The sequence below is a fragment of the Pituophis catenifer genome, unplaced genomic scaffold (genome assembly GCF_029215685.1).
Source record: "Pituophis catenifer annectens isolate HBS135680 unplaced genomic scaffold, rPitCat1.0.hap2 SCAF_15, whole genome shotgun sequence".
NCBI classification, from domain to species: domain Eukaryota; kingdom Metazoa; phylum Chordata; class Lepidosauria; order Squamata; family Colubridae; genus Pituophis; species Pituophis catenifer.
The window spans coordinates 13,528,271-13,551,328 of NW_027256895.1; the positions used below are offsets into that span (position 1 = coordinate 13,528,271).

Below are 23,058 nucleotides of genomic sequence, written 5' to 3' on the forward strand. Positions count from 1 at the left end.
GTGGCAAATTTCAAGTTTGTAGGTTTTACGGTTCTGGAGATTTCATGATTAATGCGTGAGTGATTTTCACTTTTATATATATAGATTAAATACAAAGGGAAATAAAAATTAATAATGGGAAACTAGGGGAAGGAAGAAAGGGAAGAAGAAAACTCCAGTTTTCTAGTTTTAGAAAATACACTTTTCCCAAAAGGTTTCCACAATTTTGGCCACTACTGTACAGGTAATGTTCAACTACCTGTATACCATACAATTTTCCTAGTGACCATTTTAAGTTACAACGGCCCTGAAAAAAGTGATTTAATGGCCATTTTTCACACTTATGACCGTTGCAGCATTCCCCATGGACACGTCATTAAAATTCAGACGCTTGACAACCGATCCCTAACTATGACGGTCGTAGTGTCCCAGGGTCATGGGATCATCTTTTGCGACAAGCAAAATCAATGGGGAAGCCAGATTCACTTAACAACCATATTACTCACTTAAAAACTGCAGAGATTCACTTAATGACAGTGGCAAGGAAGGTCGTAAAACGGGGCAAAACTCACTTAAAAACTGTCTGGCTTAGCCACAGAAATGTTGAGCTCAATTGTGGTCCTAAGTCGAGGACTACCTGTACGTATGAATCAGTGGTGGTATTTAGCCGGTTCGCACAGGTTCAGGAGAACCGGTAGTAGAAAAAATGCTACCGGTTTGTCTGAACCGGTATTTCCAACAATCACCTGTGCCGTGCAATTTATATTCGCTAGAAAGAAGGAAATCCTGCTTTCTAGAGAATCTAAATCGCGCGGCACAGCTGTTCCCCCCCTCGCTGTTCTACTTACCTTCTTAAGCCTCCTTTTTCCATGCTGCGCGGTAGCAAACCTCAGAGGATTTCACCACTGGTATGAATCCTTCAAATTTAACAAATTCCTGAAGCTTGGTCACATCCCTCAAGGAGGATTGAGTTATCAGTATCCCTGGCTGAATGTTAGTCAGATCTTTTTTTTTTTTTTAATGCTGGGAGACTCATTTGTGCCCTTCCGTACCTTACGTGGCATCTTGCCAAGAACCCATTCCAGCTTCAAATTCACAGGGGTGTCCCTTTCTCCTGTATCGTATTTGTCCACCTCTGCCGTACTTGCTGGGGACTTTGTGTCATCTACCAACACAATCTGTCAAGAAGAAGAAGACGAGGCAACTTCAAAGCAGAGACACACACAAGGCCAAGCTCTAGGATTTGCTGAACAATCCATCTGTGATTTGATTCTCTTTGGACCTGTTGTGGCCCGCCAGCGGCCAGCAGAGCTGGCGGTAAATTTGGACAGTGAGGAGGTTGGGGAGGAACGTGGGCCAGTCCTGGAGTCTTGGGAAGGCTCGGACGAGGGCTCTGCGTCAGAGGCAGAGAGGAGGCCAGGGCCATCTGGTAGTTATGTGCTGCCTCCAGAGACTCCGGAATCTGACATAAGCGAGGCAGTGTGAGCCTGTTCCCAGTGTGCACATGAGCAGAGCTGCCAAAGGCAAGAACAATTAAGAAAAAAAAGGGCGACTCGGGAGTAAGTCTTGGAGATGATTGGCCCCTCCCATAAGACATAAAAGAGGAGCAAACGGATTTGAGCCTTTGCAGGAAGCAATTAGTTCATATAGTCAATTCAAGCTCTGAGAAGTCTGTTCGACTCTGTGCTCCATTTGGCCTTGCAAAACTAATTGACAATTAGGTCTCTGGTAGCATTTCAAAGGAAATAAAGGTGGGTGCTTATCAACATTACCCTGAAAGACTGTGTCAATTCGAGCAGACATCTGTCAGAATTTTCACAGACTGTTTGTGAATCATTACGGGCTGTGAATGACCGTAATTCACAGCCGTCTCAATAAAAGAGGTTTTTCGGGACTAAGATTGTGATATATGCTTTCTCAGGAACCCTAGGTCAGAATAGGACCCTGAAATATAGTGTAGGATTTACCATAGCTGGGATCCCACAGTAAGCTACGCCAAGGGTCTCCACACTCGGCAGCTTTAAGTCTTGTGGACTTCAACTCCCAGAATTCCCAGCACAGCTTGGCTGGGAATTCTGGGAGTTGAAGTCCACAAGTTGCCAAGTTTGGAGAGCCCTGAACTAGGCCCAGAACCAGCTTACTACATGCATAATGGGTGAACTGAAGAGTTCAAAGGAGTTTCTCTCAAATTATTACAGGTTTTTTTGCTTTGTGCCCCTTTATTCCTTCATGTTCACTTTGATTTTTACCTCCCAGTCTGGTCCATTCCATATTTTCAGAATTACAGGACTACCCTTGCATGTTCTTAAAATTGTGAGCCACCCGGAATCATTTGCTGAGATGGGTGGCTATAGGAAATGAAATGAAATGAAGTGAAATAAAATATCAAATCAAATCAAATCAAATCAAATCATAAACTAAAATAATAAAATATAAAATCAAATCAAAATCATAAACAAAAATAATAAAATATAAAATAAACTAAAATAATAAAATATAAAATAAAATAAATAATAAAGTAAACTAAACTAAAATAATAAAATATAAACTAAACTAAAATAATAAAATATAAACCAAAATAAACTAAAATAATAAAATATAAACTAGAATAAATAATAAACTAAAATATAAAATATAAACTAAACTAAACTAATAAAATAAAATAAATAATAAACTGCCTTGGTAGTACAGTGGTCTAAGGCACCCTGTTATTAAGCTGGTTAAGACCAGCTGCCTGCAATTACTGCAGGTTCGAATCTCGCCAAGGCTCAAGGTTGACTCAGCCTTCCATCCTTTCTAAGGTAGGTAAATTGAGGACCCAGTTGTGGGGGCAATAAGCTGACTTTGTATAAATATACAAAAAGGATGAAGGCTATTGCTTAGCGCATTGTAAGCCACCCTGAGTCTCCGGAGAAGGGCGGCATATAAATCAAATTAAAAAACAAAACAAAACTAAACTAAAATATAAAATATAAACTAAACTAAAATAATAAAATCTAAAATCAAATCAAAATCATAAACTAAAATAATAAAATATAAAATAAAATAAAGAATAAAATAAAATAATATAATATAAACTAAAATAAACTAATAAAATAAAAAATAAACTAAACTAATAAAATAAAATAAATAATAAACTAAACTAAAATAATAAAATATAAACTAAACAAACTAAAATAATAAAATATAAACCAAAATAAACTAAAATAAAATATAAACTAAAATAAAATATAAACTAAAATAAAATATAAAATATAAAATATAAACTAAATTAAAATAATAAACTAAACTAAATAATAAACTAAACTAAATAATAAACTAAACTAAAATATAAAATATAAACTAAAATAAACTAAAATAATAAAATATAAACTAAAATAATTAATGAAATAAAATAGATAAAATAAAATAAAATAATCAAATGAAAGTATTTAAAATGGTATTGTACTCCGAGGTCATTTGGAACCATCCCAGCTAGCTTTTAACAAGCAAAGTTAATGGAGGAAGCCAGATTTGCTTAACAACCGCATGATCCACTTATCAACCATGGCAAAAAGATCCTAAAATCAGATGTGACTCATTTAACTGCCCACCTTGCTTATCAATAAGAAGTTCTGGTCCCAATTGGAGTCTAACATGGGCATTAGGCTTAGAAAGGTCCTAACTGATCTATCAGATAGGGCCTCCCAAATACTGAGAGTGGCAACACTATCTTCTGGTCTACTCTCTCGTTTCCTACAGAAGGATTTCCCCCGCCCTTTCATTTGTGCCCAACCCAATAGATCGATGATCCTCTATGTGCCAATTTCTCTCTCACCTTCCCATCGCCCGTGATTTTGCCAACGAAGTCAACGGCGCATCTTTCGCGGGAAGCCAGGCGTCGCAGAAAATCAGCTCGGCGTGGCTGAAGCAGGAGCGCGTTCGATTCTTGATATTCGGCCCCCCAGATTTCCAAAACACTCAAAGTGGGGTCTCCCAGCTAGGAAATGAACGAGAGGGAGAGATTGAGATTGAGATTGAGAGAGAGAGAGAGAGAGAGAGAGAGATTGAGAGAGAGGGAGAGATTGAGATTGAGAGAGAGAGAGAGAGAGAGAGAGAAAGAGAAAGAAGGCGCAATGAACAGTAAAGATGTCCTCGACTTACAACCGCGACTGAATCAAAGTTTCTGTTGCTAAGTGAGACATGTTGTAAAGTGAGTTTTGCTCCATTTTACGACCTTTCTTGCCACCGTTAAGTTAGAATTACAGTAGTGGCCAAAATTGTAGAAACCTTTTGGGAAAAGTGTATTTTTGAGGTTTGATGGCTAATAACACCACTTTTTTTGGGGGGGGGGAGTTTCAAGATAATCCTATTCCACTGCTGGAATGGCCTGGGAATAGCCCAGACCTTAACCCAATTGAAAATCTATGGCGTCGACTCAAGAAACTTCTTAGTCTGAAGCAACCCAGCAATAAAACCCAATTAATAGAAGCCATCATTCAATCAATCTTAGTTTTACATTATAACAGCTGCAGAACTAAAAGACTTGGTTCACTCCATGGGAAGACGTTGTAAGGCGATTACCCAACTAAGTATTAACTGACATGGTGATAATTTTTGTATATCTCATTTTTTCTATGGGGATAATTTTTGTATATCTCGTTTTTTCTACGTGTTTCACTTTTCTTCTTTATAGTGTAACTGCTATTCTAATAACAAATCCTTCCTAAAAGTTATGGCATTACATTCTTGATTAAATTATCTTTCCGTTGATATATAATTTTATGGTACTACTCCCCCCAAAAAGTGGTGTTAGAACATCAGGGTTTTGAGGGCACGGCAGAAAGCACGGAGATCAGGGATATTTCGTATCTCAGGGGGCAGTTCATTCCAAAGGGTTGGAGCCCTCACAGAGAAGGCCCTCCCCCTGGGAGTCGCCAGTCAGCATAATTTGACTGACAGTATCCTGAGTAGTCCCTCCCTGTGAGAACGAACTGGTCGGTGGGAGGCTATTGGTGGCAAAATTAGAATTAGAATTAGAATTAGAATTAGAATTATTGGCCAAGTGTGATTAGACACACAAGGAATTTGTCTTTGGTGCATAGGCTCTCAGTGTACATACCTACAATAGTGATAGATCATTAGTCATTGTAAAAATAGATTCATCATAAAACATTAGATACAACACTTAGTGGTAGTCATGGATACAAAATAAGCAATCAACATAAATCATACTAGGATACTAATTAAACAATTTAAATCGTAAGATACAAGCAACAAAGTTATAGGCGTAAGAAGGTAAGGAGATAGGTAATAGGGAAGATGAGAGTAATGAAGGTAATACTACCTTTCTAGATAGTTCGACAGTGTTGTGGGAATTAGTTGTTTAGCAGAGTGATGGCATGTGGGGAAAAATTGTCCTTGGGTCTAGTTGTTGTGACGTGTGGTGCCCTATAGCAGGGGTCACCAACCTTTCGGACTTCAGCGACCACTAAATTCATAATTTTAAATCCCATGATGATCTGCCTAATGACCGGCTTGGTGGGCGTGGCCAGGTGGTCAGGTGACTGAGTGGGCGTGGTCAACTTGATGTTACTCACATCGAGGGGTGCCTCGACGGCCTCTACTCGCCCCTCCCCTCCCAGCCCCTCCTCGCCTCTCCGCTCCTTGGGCCCCAACAGGAAGCAGTTGCTGGAGCTAAGTAGCCACCACGAGAAAGAGTTGGCAAAACAGCTGGCTCAGTTCAAATTGGATCTGACCGAGAAGGAGGCTCAGCAGAAGCACCTCACTGAGGACTAGGAGCATAGGCTTTCCAAGCAGAGGGAAGACCTGCGGGAGTTCAAGGCCAGGTACCGGCACCTGGAGGCTCAGCAGGCTGAGATGGTCAGCCACTTCCAGGCCATGATGCAGTTCCACTGGAACGAGGCCCTCTGGCTCTTTGCCACCAGCGCAACTTCCCTCCAGCCTTCACCCAAAGCCCCACACCAGGAGGCTGAAGCAGACCCCAAGTCGGAATTTCTGCCCCCCTCCAACCTGCACAAAAAGACCCCGAAGGAGGAGACTCTCTGCAGCAACACAAATGTTCATTGCACATATCCAGACTAATGACTGTAGTTTGAGGATCCCTGATTTAGTGCAATATAAAAAATGCAAATAATTTTTCTGCGGACCACCAAAATTTTCTCGCGGACCACCAGTGGTCCACGGACTTCCACTTGGTGACCGCTGCCCTATAGCGTCGTTTTGAGGGTAGAAGTTGAAACTGTTTATGCTCAGGATGTGAGGGGTCTGTAGATATACTGACGATCAGGCAAATCTGCTGGGATCGCCAGAGGCTTTTAAAGGGATTTTTTTTTCCTACAACCTCCTCGGCTGGAGAGATTGCAGGAAAACATACTTTTAGAAGCTTCTGACAATCAGGCAAATCTGCTGGGATTGCCAGAGGCTTTTAAAGGGATTTTTTTTCCCTACAACCTCCTCGGCTGGAGAGATTGCAGGAAAACATACTTTTAGAAGCTTCTGACAATCAGGCAAATCTGCTGGGATCGCCAGAGGCTTTTAAAGGGATTGTTTTTCCTACAACCTCCTCGGCTGAAGAGGTTGCAGAAAAAATGTTTTCGGAAGCCTCTGAATGCGAGTGTGAAGATGCTACGTATTTTCATATATGGTGGACATGCAAAAAAATTAAGGCTTTTTGGATAAAAATATGGAGGATTATTCAAAATATTTTAAAGAAAAAGATTAAATTTACACCACAGTTTTTTTTTGTTGGGAATAGTTATGGATTGTACTGTAATAGAGACTAAGTTGGTTTTGAATTTAATAACAGCTGCCAGGTTACTGGTGGCACAGTATTGGAAGAAGGAAGAGCCACCTACTATTGAGGAATGGACACTAAAAGTTGTGCATTTGGCGAAGATGGCAAAAATTTCATCATATCTTAAAGACCATTCAAATGAAAGATACATATCGCAATGGAGAAGATGGATCGACTGTATTCAAAATAAGTATCAGACTAAGAAGATTCATATAGCTTATGAATGAAACATTTTTAATCCTTAGTTTATGTTTATAGGGTTTTGAACTATAAGGAGTTAAAGTCCTAGAGAGAATTTGAAGTTAACAATTTGTTAGCATATTTTAGTTTTATGTTTGTGAATGCTCTACCCTGTGCTTGTTCTGGGAAGTCTAGGGAAGGGGGTGGGGTGGGGGACGGGGGAGAGGGAAAGGATGGGTGGGAGGGCAAGGGCGGAGGGATGGGGTGACGGGGGAAGGGGGGGGAGAAAATGTTTGTATTTCCTATAAAACTTTTCAATTAAAAAAAAAAAAAAAGAAGCCTCTGAAGATCCCAGCTGAGCCGTGCGATCATCAGAGGCTTTTTTTTAACTTTTAAAAGCATTTTTTCAGCCGAAGAGGTTGTAGAAAAAATGCTTTCAAAAGTTAAAAAAAAAAAAAAGCCTCGGATGAGGTGGGCGGGATAAGCAAGCGGCGACAGGGCTGGGGACCGGTTCGGGGGCATGGCCAGCCAATGTTATTACCGGTTCTCCGAACTACTAAAATTTTTTACTACCGGTTCTTGCGAACTGGGAGCAACCCACCACTGACGGGTCCTCAACGGAAGGCAAGTTGGTAGCCCTTGTTTTTTTCTGCAGTTCTAATTATTTAATTAATCTAATTCATCACTGCAGTTGTAAAACTAGTAACACGGTTGCTAAGTAAATCTGGCTTCCTGACTTTGTTTGTCAAAAGGGGATCACATGATCCCGGGAGAGCACAACCGTCATAAATACGAGCCAGTTGCCAAGCATTTGACCCTGTGACCACAGGGATGTGGCAATGGTCGTTAATGGAGCCTGGATAGCTCTGCAGACTAAAAGCACTGTAATTTAACACCAGCTGCCTGCAATTAAAGTAAGCTCGAATCTCGCCAGGCTCAAGGTTGACTCAGCCTTCCATCCTGTCTAAGGTAGGTGAAATGAGGACCCAGTTTGTGGGGGCAATAAGCTGACTTTGTATAATATACAAAAGTATGAAGGCTATTGCTTAGCGCACTGTAAGCCGCCATGAGTCTCCGGAGAAGGGCGGCATATAAATCAAATTTTAAAATAAAATAAAATAAAATAAAAAGTGTGAAAAAAAGGGTCGTAAGTCACTTTTTTCAGTGCCGTTGCCACTTCAAACAGTCACTAACAAATGGTTGTAGGTCGAGGACGACCTGTACTGATAATAATTTGTGGAAGAATCTCCAATCAAGCGTGGGTTTTACCTTTCAGCTTAACCTGGGTTTTCATTCTGTTTGCATCCTTTTTATTTTGGGGGGGGGGGGGGGAAATCGCTGCGGTCCAACTAGCGAACCCAAAAGAAGCAGACACTCGGGATCTTTGAATTCCCCAAAGTATAACTTTATTGGATACACCAGGGCTGTCAAACTCCCGGTCTGTGGGCCGGATGCATCATGTGCTGGCCATGCTTATATCTGGTTTAGTGAAGTGGGGTGGAAGGGGGAGAGTCCAGATATGTCACGTGACCAGGAGTGGGCTGCTGGGGATTCCTAGGGGTTTGGGAGAACCTCTAGCTAAGATTCTGTGCAGTTCGAAGAACCCCCAAATCCCACTCCTGGCTGGCCCCGCCCACCCCTCCCTTCCCAGGAGTCCCCATGTGGCCGCTTTTGGATGCAGTTTAGTGCAGGGCACACGCAGAGGCTTAGGGAGGGTGATAAACGGGCTACTGGAAGTTCGGGAAGGCCGGAAACGGGCCCGTTTCTGGCCTCCAGAGACTGAGGTGGCCGTTTTCTCCTTCCTGGAGGCTCGAGAAAAACCTCTGGAGCCCGGGGAGGGCAAAAATGCCCCCCCCGGCCGTGGTGCAGGAGGCCGAGTAGGCCACGCCCACCATGGTCACGCCCACCCAGCAACCAGGCAGAGAACCCCTTGCTAAAAGTTTTGAAGCCCACCCCTGCATGTGACGCTGCCACGACAACGTGAGTTTGACACCCCTTGGTTACACCATCTTGGAACTGCAGAAGCAAAACCAGCTCTGGTTTTCCCGTGCAAAAACTCACTTAGTTAAACAATAGATTCCCCTTCTCCCCACCCCTGGATGTTCACATTGTCCAACTATAAAACTTCTTTTTGTTATGGGAACAGTCCATGTCTCCGTCTAACACTTGCAGTAGTGACCTTGACGAGTGGTTCAGGCTCTCACGGCCCGTAGACAAAAATTTAGCATTCCATTTGCCCTCTCCCTACTTCCATTTGAATGGCAAGTTGAAGAGCAATAGATAGAAGCTCAGAAGAAGCAAAGCGATTCAATCTTGACGCAGATATTGGGAATCAGGGTAGATCAGGGTTGTCAAACACATGGCACACGGGCTGGATGCATTATGTGCTGGCCATCCCCAACCCCATTTTAGGGAAGGAGAAAAAGGCTGTGATAGGTCATGTGACGACAATATGTCGTCGTGAGTTTGACACCCCTGGGGGTAGATCAAACACTGCAAGGCTTAAGCAAAGACACACCTGGAAACGGCTCGCATAGATAGTAGCTCCTGCCGGCTCGCTCAACTCCTTCAAGACATTCCCTTAAAAAAAAAAGAGAGAAAATTATTTAGAACAGGGGTCCCCAACCCCCAGTCCGTGGACCGGCACCAGAAACCAGAAAACATGCCAGAAACTAGTCCACACAAACCAGCGAAACGTCATCTGTGGGATACAGGCAGCATGCAAAATTACCGTTACGGTTTGCAATAACACTGTTGCTTAGTTTAATAATGTTTATAATTTGATGATTCTAATACTTTCTATGTTATAAGCCACCGAGTCATTGGACCGGAGATAGACAGCAAATAAATTTCTAAATAAATAGATTTTTAAATAAAGAAATACAAATTTGTAAATAAATACATTTCTGAATAAATAAATTTCTAATTAAACAAATAAATAAATTTCTAAATAAATAAATAGATTTCTAAATAACTAAATAGATTTTTAAATAAACAAATTTCTAAATAAATACATTTCTGAACAAATAAATAAATTTGTAAATAACTAAATTTCTAAATAAATGACTAAATTTCTAAATAACTAGATTTTAAAATAAACAAATTTCTAAATAAATACATTTCTGAATAACTAAATTTTTAAATAACTAAATAACTAAATTTCTAAATAAATAACTAAATTTCTAAATAAATGACTAAATTTCTAAATAACTAAATTTCTAAATAAATAAATTTCTAAAATAAATAAATAAATTTCTAAAATAAGTAAGTAAATACTTCTGCGGTTTGGTCCTTACAGGTAGTCCTCGAGTAATGACCATAATGGACCCTAAGACATTATATTTCTTTGCAGCAGTCGTAAAGCAAATGCAGTCATTAAGCGAACCCATGGTTCATGACGGCTGGGGCACCCCAAAAATCCTCCCTTCTCCCATGCTCACCATTGCCTCCGGCACCCTGGTCATGCAAACTACAGATGGGGTTGTTCTCTCCGCTCTCTACGCATCCCCTCAGCACCCGGTTCATCTTCTGTTCCATCTCGGCGTCACCGCGTTGCACGGCTCCAAAATCCAGCTCGCTGGCGTTGTCGCCCTGTACCTAAATGGGCACATGAGAGGTTGGCAGGTGGGAGCTGGGCCACAACTGGAAGAGTACAGGTAGTCCTCACTTATCCCAAAGGTGCTTTTTTTTCAAGAGGCAAACTGGACTATCTGGTTTTCCTTCCGCTTTTCATCCAAGAAGCTTCTTCAGCTCTGACAGGATGGTGGGGAATGGAAAGATTTATACTATCCAGTCAGAGTGCGCCCAGTGTGACTATGTGAGACAACCCAGAAGCAAATACATTAAACAAGAAGTTTGTATCTAAATAGTGGTTTTATCTACAAAGACTATATACCAGTGGTGGGTTACTCCCGGTTCGCCCGAATTCGGGTGAGCCGGTAGTGGTGGCAGTGGGAGGCTCTACCCACCTGCCCAGACATCATCAAATCTATCTGCGCAGAAGCGCCGCACGCTCATGCGAGCATGCACACCAGTAAAGTGAGCACGCGTGCCCGTAAAGCGAGCACGCCAGTGGTGGGTTCCTCCTGGTTCAGCCCGGTTCAGCCGAGCCGGTAGCGGTGATGTTATGACATCACCGAACCGGTGCAGCACCATACCAGCCTCCTTGCTGTCGGAATCAGCTACTAGCTGCACAGGCCGCTGACGGGCCACAAAACATGATCTCAACAGGCTTATAAAGATACTTGCCCTTCAGCAGGGAATCACTGCCGTCGTTTAGCGAGTCACAATGTGACCGCAGCAGGCTTAGGGTATCCCTTCCCTTTCTGTCACCGTGGTCATTCGGCGAGATGTCACGTGACAGCAATTTGCGATTTTACTGCTGACTCGCTTGCCAGAAGCCAGTTGTAAAGTCTACAAATGGTGATCAGATGACCAAAGGGATTGCTGCTATGAGGATTGGTCATAAAACAAGGGATTTTTTTCATAGGTCGTAATTTTGAATGGTCGTTAAACGGGGCAGGCTGTGAGGGAGGACTATTGTAGCTTTGACACCACAGGTCCAGAAGTACAAGAATGGTGGTTAGCATCTACTTCCTGCCCCTGCTTTCTTAAATCAAAGATGTTGAAAGAAATCTAGAATAGAGAGTGTCATGCCCCCGTCGAAGGAGCGGCTACGTTGGCTTGGGAGGAAAATGGGGAGGAGCAGGCCCAGTCAGGCCAGGGCCTTTGAGGACTGGCTTGTAGGCAGGGAGGAAGTGGGGTCAGAATGACCAGGAGAGGCTAAGCAGTGAACATGAGAGACAGAGCTCAGGCGATGAGCAAGGACCACCCCCTCCTGATCCTCGAGCACCGAGAGTGGAGAGAAGGCGAGAACAGCGCAGACTCACCCGACTACTCGGGAGGAGAGCGCCCCTTCCCTCTTCGAAAGACACACCTGGGGACTGAGCCTTAAGGAGACACTGTGGGGAGGGGCATTTGTCGAGAACAAACATTGAATTCATGGAGTGTTGAGTGCTGACGTTTGAACTGTCCTGGATTCCTTGCATTCTTTCTGGATTTCTTGCTTTGCAGCCATGGTGCACACAGTGTTGGGCTGGACTATTTACAGACAGAGGCTGCTTGAGGTGTGCATGTGTGTGTCATCACTTTGCTCTGGGACTTGCCAGAAACATGGGGGCGCTTGGGAAAATTTGGAGCAATAAAGGGGCGGTTTAAACTGCCAGCTGCCTGGAAGTTATCTCTGTGCCTTGCCCCGGGTCACCACAAGAAGAAAAGTTCCTCAGTTTACCTGGATGGAAGACGCAGCTCCTCCTCCGACCCCAATTCGGTAGACAGGCCCTCCAACCTTCACCACATCCATCCCTGGGAAAAAAAGATGAAAACCACAAAGTGAAATTTCGGACTTGGAGACTGAATTCAGCTTGGGGTTGCCGCTGGCTGGAATATAGGTAGTCCTCAATTTACAACCACAACTGAGCCCAACATTTCTGTCGCTAAGTGAGACATCTGTCAAGTGAGTTTCACCTCATTCCTTGCCACCATTGCTAAATGAACCCCTGAAGTTGTTAAGTTAGTAACACGGCTATTAAGTTATGGCTTCCCCGTTGATTTTGCTTGTCAGAAATTTACAAAAAATAAATTTTACATGACTCCGAGACACCACAAAGGTCATAAATAGGAATCAGTTGTCAAGGGTTTGAATTTCAATCACATGACCATGAGATGCTGAAATGAAATAATTATGTCACTTTTTTTTCAGTGCTGTTGTTAACTGTGATAACGTTGTAACTGTGAAAGCTTTACAGTTTGAACCATCACAAAATGAAGTGCTGTTAAGTTGAGAATGACCTGTAGATTTGGGATACTATCAGGGGTGAAATCCAGCAGCTTCTGACAGGTTCTGGAGAACCGGTAGTGAAAATTTTGAGTAGTTTGGAGAACCGGCAAATACCACCTCTGGCTGGCCCCAGAGTAGGGTGGGAATGGGGATTTTGCAGTATCCTTCCCCCAGGAGTGGGATGGGAATGGAGATTTTGCAGTATCCTTCCCCTGCCATGCCCACCAAGCCACACCCACAGAACTGGTAGTAAAAAAAATTGGATTTCACCACTGGATACAATACGCTACAATCCTGAAGAATTCTTACCTGGCTGGGGAGTTTCCTTACGGACATGTATGTCTTCAATTGCTCCAATGCCTCCGCTGAACATGATGGGCTTGATCCATTCGTGCCGGTCCCCGTCCCCCAGGCGCATCCCAAAAGAACGTGCGAACCCTACATCAAGGAAGACGGGTGAATTTAAACAATGGCCCTTTCCCATGCAATTTTGCACATCCTCCAGTTTATAGTATGGGTGGTTTGAAGATGCGTGGACTTCAACTCCCAGAATTCCCCAGCCAGCCCAAGCTTCAAGATGCGTGGACTTCAACTCCCAAAATCCCTCAGTCAGTACAAGCTTGGTGACTTGAAGATGCGGGGACTTCAACTCCCAGAATTCCCAGGAACCCAAGCTTCAAGGTGCATGTACTTCAACTCCCAGAATTCCCCAGCCAGTCGGCACACAATCTTCAAGCCGCCAAAGTTAATAAACACTGCTCTACTTCCTCTGCCCCTTTCCATGCTTCTGTAGTCAGTATCTTTCCACAAAACAAACCACAACTTCAAGCACACCACCGGCTGGATCTCAAGAGCACACCACCAGCAAGCTCACCTGCCAGCACAGGTTCCCCAAATTTGTTGCCGTAGTCCGATGCGCCGTCGCTGGCACCAATGGCCACTTCCACAGGCCGTGCAAAATTATCAGGGTATATGAAAGACGAATCTTCCCAAGGTAACGAGTATCCTGTAAGGAAGAATACAAAAGAGAGGGTTTTTTTTCCCAGAGCTAACCTGTTTCCACGAAAATAAGACCAGGTCTTATTTTCGGGGGATGTCTTACACTGACTCAACTCACGGCAGCGGCACTGACAGCCCCACCCAGCCCCGCCCAGCTACCGGCCCACTTCTTCTGCGGCCGCTTGCCGCCGCTCGTGTGTGTTGCCTCCGGCCTCCGTTTTGCCTTTCCTGAAGGCTTCTGACGGCAAAACGGAGGCCCGGGGTGACACACATGTCACTGGAGCCCGTTTCTCGGCTGCAGAGGCCTTTCTTTTTTTTTTTTTTTTGTTTGAAATTTTTTTTAATTTATTTTTAAGCATAAAACAGCATCTTTTTAGAGCAAGGGTCTGATCCGGGATAAAATAAGTATAAATTCCAAATTTCATCCGTTAACATCTTAAAGGAGAAAAAAAGAAAAAAAAGAACAAATCTAAACCCAATTTTTATCATTCAATCTAACATCTTATTCTAACATTTAATATTTTATTATGTAATCACCCTAAATCTTAAACTTCAAATCTAAACAGCTCTTTATAATATTCATTTATCATTTTAACAATCAGCATTTCATATATTTTCTTTACTTCAAAGACCCAAATCAAGTCAATGTTTCTTTTAACTCACATCTAATAATCAACATAAAGTATTTTATGCCTCTCTTAAGAACATTTCAAAATCAGTAACTGGTCTTCAAAAATATCTCCTTCACTCCTCTTAGGTTTACTTTTAGCTGGATTGCAGCTTAATTAGCTGGTTTCCAGGGATGCTTTCCTCCACTCCTAACCTTATTTGTTGGCTGGATCACAGTTTAGTTTTAACTGCTTTCCAACATATTCTCCTTCACTCTTCCTAGTTTTATTTTTGGCTGGATAACAGCTTTTCAGCTGTTTTCCAGGGATGCTTCTTGAAGGCCTCTGATAGTGAAACAGAGGCCGGGGACGATGTGCGCAAGCGGAAGCAAGCGGCTGCAAAAGAAGTGGGCCGGCAAGGTATGGCAGTTGTCGGGGTGTGCGAGGCCTGGTAAGTAGGGCAGCTCCACCTCTCCATCCCCACCCTAGCTTGATTTTTACCTGTGCACCTGGCCCCACCCCATGCACCCCGGAGTGGGCAGGATCTTAACTAGAGCTTATTTTGGGGGTAGGTGTTCTACCCCAACTACGGACCCAAAAGAACGCAGCACACACAAAGTCTATACAAACCTTAGTTTACTAAATTAAATACTTTTTTTTTTCAAACAAAGGCTGTTAATTAACTTTCTTAACAGCCTACAAAAAATCCAAATCCTTACTATGATTGGCAGAAAGCCCAGAAGCAATTTGTAAAGAACTAAGATCAAGGCACGAAGGAGAGTGAACAAGTTGTTCCCTGCAAATTGCTTCAGTCGGCGTTCCTCCTTAAATAGGCTAAGGGAGTGTCCAATTAGCCCCAAGCCTTACTCTTGAGGAGACCTCCTCCTGAGGAGCCACTCCTGCCTTTTGGCAGCTCTGCGCACCTGTGCATCGAGAAGAGGCTCCTCCTCTTCGTCCTCTTCTCTTAAGAGAGCTTCTGAAGGCTCTGGCTGAATCCCCACCTCTGGCACCACATCTTCTCCAGCCTCGTTGTCCGACTCGAGTGCCAGCTGTACAGGCTGCTGGCGCAACACCACACCAGCCTCCTCGTTGTCCGAATCAGGCACCAGCCGCACAGGCCGTGTACGGGCCACAACAGTAGGGCTTATATTAGGCGCACATATAAAAATCAAGGTAGGCCTTACTTTCGGGGTAGGTCATATTTTCAGGGAAACACGATAAGCAACATGCTTATTTTGCATCTTCTTTTATATTCCTTGCAGTTATCTGGTTGTTAGCACTCTTTCTGAGAGTCCTTGAGTGGCCTCCAAATGGCCTCAATGGCTCTCAGAAAGAGTGCTAACAACCAGATGACTGCAGGGAATATAAGCTTTTCCATTCCCCACCATGCAGTCAGAACGGAAGAAGCTTCTTAGATGAGAAGTGAAATGTCTTCAAGGAAACACAAAGAGAGTCCAGTTGCCTCTTGAAAAAAGCACGCTCACCTGGAATGTGTAGATTGCCAAAGCTGTATCCGGCAGTTCCAGCGATTACGTGAGCCCCCCGACCTGTACACTGCACATCCCGGATTCTCCCGCCTGTCCCAGTGGTGGCACCGCTGAATGGGGCAACTCCTAGAAGGGGAGAGAAATTGCAACGATTAGGCAACAATGCTTGATTAACTCTACTTTGCTTGAATGAATTGTTGACTAGATAAACCAGGGGTGTGTTAAACTTGATTTCATTGAGGGCTGCATCAGGGTTGTGTTTGACTTTGTGGGTCCAGGGGGGCATGGCCAGCTTGACATCACTCGTGTCACGAGTGGCCCTAGCTCTCTGCCAGCAAAAACAGGCTCCCAAGCTCCGTTTGCATCTGCGATGGCCTCTTGCAACTCTCTGCCAGAGAAAATGGAGGATGGAAGGCCGCGCGCAGCCCTCCCGAGCTCCGATTTTGCTGGCAGAGGCACCCCCGGGCTGGTCCTTTGCTGTTTCCAGGGGAGGCCCCGCGGGCCAGATCTAAGCACCCCACGGGCCAGATCCGGTCCCCGGGCCGTCGGTTTGACACCCCGAGCTAAGCCATACATTATGCTATCCAAACAAATATATATGTAGCCCAGTGGTGGGATTCAAATAATTTAACAACCGGTTCTCTGCCCTAATGACTGGCTGGATGGGCATGGCCATGGTGGGCGTGGCCAGGGAGTGTGACAGTCAGCACTCGGCCTCCTGCACCCCCCTGGGAGCAAAAACAGGACAGGGGGGGATGTGCCCCCCCACAGCCCATTTTGGGCGTAGTAGGCCTCAGGGTGGATTTGATTTAAATCGAGTTGATTTAAATCACAATTTAAATCATGATTTAAATCACTAGTAAAAAGGATTGATTTAAATCAACTCGATTTAAATCATAATTTTTAAAGAGCAACTGTCATCTCTGCTACTCCTTTGACCCACTGTTGACTCACCGATAGTCCCAGTGTTGCAGAATATACAGCCTCACGCTACATCACTAAGCTCCATTTCATGCTGAACAAACTAAATTATTTCTGTATCTTAAATAGAAAACTATCTTACGATAGATTTTTACCCCAAAAGTTTTTTATTAAAATAAAGTCAATAAAAATCAAAAAAATCCGATTTAAATCAAAAAAATCCGATTTAAATCAAAAAAATCTGATTTTTTTGATTTTTTTAAAAAAATCATTGATTTTTATCCACCCTGGTAGGCCTTCCTGCAGCCTCCTGGGAGCAAAAATGGGCTGGGGGGGGGGCATGCCGCCCCCTTGTGCCCGGTTTTGGGTTTTGGAGGCCTCTCTGCAGCCTCCTGGGAGTGAAAATGGGCCACGGGGGTGAGGGGGAAGAGTGCCTCTTGAGACATGACCGTAGTAGAGCCTACCCTTTTACAACTGAATGTCGTGATGGTTGTAAAACAGGTTCGATTTTACAATGTGTTTTTGGTGGCACGAATGCTGCGGACGTAAGTGCAAACTCACTGTTCACTCTGAGCACAGTTTTGCCAAAATCCAGAAGTAACTGCTGTGTTTTTTGTTTTGGCAAAACTGTCATAAAACATGGTCAGGTGACATTTGATGCACCAAACCACCGTAAAGGCGGTCATGTTGCCAAATGCCTAATGAGTGGGCATGAACAGATTAACAGAGTTGGAAGGGGGACCCTGTAGGCCATCTAGTCCAACCCGCCACCCAAGCAGGAGACCCTACACCCATGATGGTGAACCTATGGCATGCATGCCACGGGTGGCACGCAGAGCCATATCGGTGGGCACGTCAGTTCAGCTCTGGCACACATGCCCGCACCGGCCAGCTGATTTTCAGGCGTTCCGGGCCCACTGGAAGTCAGCAAACAGGCCATTTCCGGCCTCCGGAGGGCCTCCAGGGAGGTTGAAAAGGCCATTTTCGCCCTCCCCAGGCTCCTAGAAAGGCTCTGGAGCCTGGGGAGGGCGAAAAAATGGGCCTAATGGGCCCGCCGTGCCATCACATGCAAAAAGTGAGGGAAGCACAGGGTTGGGGTGGTGTCACTCATAGAATTATGGGTGTGGGCACACACACACAAAACCCCCCTGTGCTCCCCCCACTTTTGGCACGTGATGGCAAAAAGGTTAGCCGTCACTGTCCTACACCATTTCTGACAGATGGCAGTCCAGTCTCTTCTTGAAAGTTTCCAGTGATGAAGCTCCCACAAGTTTCGAAGGCAACTTCTCTTCCATTGGTTGATTGCTCTCCCTGTTAGAAAATTTCTCTTCATTTCCCAATTGAATCTCTCCTTGTTCAGTTTCCATCCATTATTCCTTGTCTGGCCTTCAGGTGCTTTGGAAAATAGGTTGGCCCCCTCTTCTTTGTGACAGCCTCTCAAATACCACCTCTGGCTGGCCCCAGATTGGGGTGGGAATGGAAATTTTGCAATATCCTTCTCCTGCCACGCCCACTAAGCCACACCACACCCACCAAGCCACGCCCACAGAACCGGTATTAAAAAAAATTTGGATTTCACCACTGCCCTGGTCCTTCTCTTCATTAGACTAGCCATGTCCAGTTCCTGCAACCGTTTATCGTATGTGATTGTAAGTGCGGGGATAACCACCGGATCTTTGGATCTAGGTCATAAGTTCCCTTTTTCAGACTGTACACTGTAACTTCAAACAGTCACTAAGTGTTGTGGCTCCGTTATCTGAGCCTGTGTCATCGACAGGAAAGGACTCCGAGAGTGAAGGAGAGGAGTTGGCAAGGCCTCCCTCTCCAGGACCCTCCTCTCTGGCAATGCCTTCGGTATCCGCCGAAGGGCAAGAGATAGGGCCGGGGCCAAGCACGTCCACGCAGCCACAGATGGACAGTGATGAGGGTAATGAGTCTTGGCTGGATCCATGCCAGCGTCGCAGAGATAAGCGCGCGCAACAGAAGAAAAGGCGTGCCCGAGATTAGGCTGAGTCACTGGACCACACCCCACAGGATATAAAAGGGAGCGTGGTGGCCAGTCAAACCTTGTGACGAATAAAGCTGAAAGCTTCCATGCCATTCTGCATTGCCGGACTTTTGCTTTAAGACTTTGCTGGAGTATCTCTGGACTTGATTGACTCCATAATTATTGAGCTGTTTCTTTTGATGTATCAGAAGTGGGGAGAAGTTATCTCTCCTCTTTGTAAATAATAAACTCTTGGCAGGCAGCCACTAGGTTGTTGCCAAGTTCCGTTATCATAAGGAAAAGGATTTTGCCGGCTGGTTTGGTCTTTAACTCTTGAACGTCTGTTGGTGTGTGTGCGTGTGGTTGGGGACAGAACACTAAGTGACCGGTCATAAGTTGAGGATTATGAAAGCCTACATCAAGTTATTGCATGACATAACTCGATCTGCCAATGCAGATGAACTCTAGGCGAGATGGGCGGCATATACATTTAGTAATCAATAAATTTTTAAAACTCTTGCTTGCCTAAGGCAATAATATTTTAGTAGTAAGACACCAGAGCTTATAGCCTTCGGGGGGGTTTTCCCCCTAGGCATGTATCTGTGGCTTGCACTGAAGTTGGAAATGATTTACAGACCCAGTAGGGCAAAAGTTAAGGAATGCAACTTTTAAAACATACTTTAAATTTTTCTGCCTCCTAGTCACCCTTGGTTTCTCTGTTCAACCAACCATGGTTATCAGCAAAAGAAGGCCCCTGCTGAGCTGCATAAGAATCAGTGAAGATGTAAGTAACAGTTACATCTAACAGTTACATCTAACTAAGAACCTGGTGGCGCAGTGGACTAAACTGCTGCTGTTAAAGTAGTACTTAGCTACCAGCTGCCTGCAATTACTGCGAGTTCAAATCTCACCAGGCTTAAGGTTGACTCAGCCTTCCATCCTTCCGAGGTAGGTGAAATGAGGACCCAGTTTATGGGGGCAATAAGCTGACTTTGTATAAAATAGAACACTGCTGGGGGGGGGGGGGCAAAAAGCCCTACTAAGCAGGTATATACAAAAGTATGAAGGCTATTGCTTAATGCATTGTAAGCCGCCCTGAGTCTCCGGAGAAGGGCGGCATATATAAATCGAACTAATGAATTAATATAAACATTAAACATTAAACATTAAACATTAAACATAACATAACATAACATAACATAACATAACATAAACATTAAAATAAATAAACAGTTGGAAGGCTTGTAGCCCAACCCTCTCCTCAAGCAGGAAACCCCATAACAATTCAGACAAATGGTTGTCCAATTTCTTCTTAAAAACCACCACAACCTCTGAAGGCAAGCCGTTCCATCGGTTAATTGTTCTTACTGTCAGAAAATTGTCTCCTTAATTTTAGGTTGCTTCCTTCCCTCCTTGATTAGTTTTCATCCATTGTTTCTTATTTCTGGTGCTTTGGAAAACAGCTTGACTCTCTCTTCTTTGTGGCAGCCCCTGAGATAGTGGAAGACTGCTATCGTGTCACCCCTAGTCCTTCTCTTGATTAAACGAGACATACCCAATTCCTGCAACCGTTCTTCATATGTTTTATGAAGAACGGTAAAAGCACATTCTTTGTGTATATATCAGGTGTTGGATTTAATTTCTGAAACGTCCATTTGGAGACAGAGAGAGAGAGGGATGGAGGAAGATAAAGAGAGAGGGAGAGAGAGAGAAAAGGAGGAAGAGAGAGAGAGAAAAAGGGAGGAAAAGAGAGAGGGAGGAAGAGAGGGAGAAAGGGAGGAAAAGAGGGAGGGAGAAAGGAAGAGAGAGACAGAAAGGGAGGAAGAGAGAGGGAGAAAAAGGGAGGAAAAGAGTGAGGGAGAGAGGAAGAGAGAGAGAAAGGAAGAGAGAGAGGGAGGGAGGGAGAGAAAGAGAGAGAGGGAGAAAGAGAGAGAAAAGGAGGAAGAGAGAGAGAAAGGGAGGAAGAGAGAGAGAGAGAAAGGGAGGAAAAGAGGGTGGGAGGGAGAGAGGGAGAGAGGAAGAGAGAGGGAAAGGGAGGAAGAGAGAGGGAGAGAAAGGGAGAGAGAGAGAGAGAGAAAGGGAGGAAGAGAGAGGGAGAGAGAGAAGGAGAGGGAGAAGGAGGAGAGGGAGATGATGAGGGAGAGAGGCTGGCTCGTAGGCTTATTCTCAACCGTATCCTGAACTAGATAGGCACTCCGATGCTTGTGTAAACTTTGATTCCAGCTCCCACCATCAATCTGTCTGCGGATGATGAAAGCTGTGGATGATGGCAACTGTCGTCCCCAAACAACCAGAGACTGCCAAATCACTACCATGTCGGTCGGTTAGCCCCGCTTTGCCAGGATCTTCTGAGGCCCACCAGAAAGTGGGTAGCCCACCCTTGCAGCCCTCGGCCGTGAGTCACTCTTTCGGCTAACTAGCTCACCTGTGGGGAAGTTGTGGGTTTCAGCTGTGAAGATGACATGTCGGGTGGAGGTCCTCTTCTCAAAGGGGCTGGCCTTGGATGGGTCGCTCGGCCAGAGAGAGAGGACTTCTCTGCCTTGGATGGCACTTGAAGGGGAAGACACAAAAGCTTTAGGAATGCATCCAACATGGAAGTCTATCTCACCCTGGTGCATTGGAACTACCGTACCCAGAATTCCTTGCTCTTTCAGCTGATTGGGAATCCTGGGATCCTTGGGAACGCTACTGATTGGGAATCCTGGGATCTGTGGTCTCCCAAAACCAGGGTTGGGCTGCTGTGGGGTTCGCAGGGGTTCGGGAGAATCTCTATAGCTAAGATTCTGTGCAGTTTGGCGAACCCCCAAATCCCACTCCTGGCTGGCCCCCGCCCACCCTGCCCCGCCCCGCCCACCCTGCCCCTCCCCTCCCAGGAGTCCCCATGAGGCCCATTTTGGATGCAGGTAAATACAGGGCGTGAAAGGAGACTCAGGGAGGGCGAAAAAACGGGCCTACCGGAAGTTCAGGAAAATGTAAACAGGCCCGTTTCCGGCCTCCAGAGGGCCTCTGGAGCCTGGGGAGGCCATATTCAACCTCCTGGAGGTTTAAGGAAAGCCTCCGGAGCCCGGGTAGGGCAAAAACTCCCCCCCCCCCACACTGTAATGCAGGAGGGCAACTAGGCCACGCCCACCATGGCCACACCCACCCAGCAACCAGGCAGAGAACCCCTTGCTACAATATTTGAAGCCCACCCCTGCCCAAAACATCTGAGAAACATATCCAGTTGCGTTGAACGGATTCCACTTCCCTTCCTCTGTGGCTGGTATAACTAATCCTTGATTTATGACCGCAATTGGGGATGGGAACTTCCGTCACTAAACAATGCCGTTGTTAAGTGAACTGCACCTGATTTTGCAACCTTTTTTTTTGCAGCGGTCGTTAAATGAATCACGCTACTATGAAGCGAATCTGGCTTTCCCCATTGACTTTGCTGGCTGGAAATCCCCGGAAAAGGTTGCAAATGGCAACCTTCACATGACCGGGGGACACCGCAAGCATCTTAAATACATGCCAGTTGTTGCCAAGCACCGGAATTTTGACCATATGCTGCGATATGGTCATACGTCACTTTTTCCAGTACCGTTGAAGAACTCCAAATGGTCATTAAATGAGTGGTCGTAAGGCGAGGATTATCTATCTTGCCAATCTAGCAATTCCGTTTTTCAGTCGGGAGGGGAGGGGTTGGGGAGAGACAGAGAGAGAATGGGGAATACCCCCACCTGCTGTTGTCGCAGAATTTGATGACGTTGTTGGGGTTGCTGCGTTCTTGAGTTTTCATGATGGAGTCGAAGAGCGATTCCTTCATTTCTTTCCCGTCCACCAGGAGGCGTCCTTTGAAGAACCAATGCCGGCTGTGTTCACTGCAGAGAAAAACCAGGGAAGGAAGGAAGGGTGGAAGGAAGGAAGGAAGGAAGGAAGGAAGGAAGGAAGGAAGGAAGGAAGGAAGAGAGAGAGAGAGAAAGAGAGAAGGGGACGGGAACAGAAGGGGAGGAAGAAAGGAAGAAGAGAAAGAAAAAGAGGGGGAGGGAAGGGGAGGGAGGGAGGAAGAAGGAAAGAAAGAAAGAAAGAAAGAGGGGAGGGAGGGAGGAAGGGAGGAAGAAGGAAAGAAGGAAAGAAAGAAAGAGGGGAGGGAGGGAGGAAGAAAGGGAGGGGAGGGAGGAAGGAAGGGAGAGAGAGAGAGAAAGAAAGAGAGGGGGAGGGAAGGGAATGGAAGGGGAGGGAGGGAGGGAGGAAGGAAGGAATAAAGAAGAGAAAGAAAGAAA

General features: G+C 45.0%; 1 protein-coding gene across 1 annotated transcript in view; it reads right to left on the reverse strand.

Moving 5' to 3' along the window:
- PFAS (phosphoribosylformylglycinamidine synthase) overlaps positions 1–23,058 on the reverse strand; it is a 72,423-nt gene that overhangs the window by 26,785 nt on the left and 22,580 nt on the right. Inside the window, exons 7-16 of the mRNA XM_070954764.1 lie at positions 22,516–22,656; positions 21,222–21,346; positions 15,886–16,014; positions 13,669–13,800; positions 13,104–13,232; positions 12,246–12,319; positions 10,396–10,552; positions 9,474–9,535; positions 3,797–3,958; positions 1,032–1,157 (exon numbers count right to left, since the gene is read on the reverse strand). Of these exons, the coding sequence (XP_070810865.1) occupies positions 1,032–1,157; positions 3,797–3,958; positions 9,474–9,535; positions 10,396–10,552; positions 12,246–12,319; positions 13,104–13,232; positions 13,669–13,800; positions 15,886–16,014; positions 21,222–21,346; positions 22,516–22,656 (1,237 nt within the window). The remainder of the gene's footprint in view (positions 1–1,031; positions 1,158–3,796; positions 3,959–9,473; positions 9,536–10,395; positions 10,553–12,245; positions 12,320–13,103; positions 13,233–13,668; positions 13,801–15,885; positions 16,015–21,221; positions 21,347–22,515; positions 22,657–23,058) is intronic.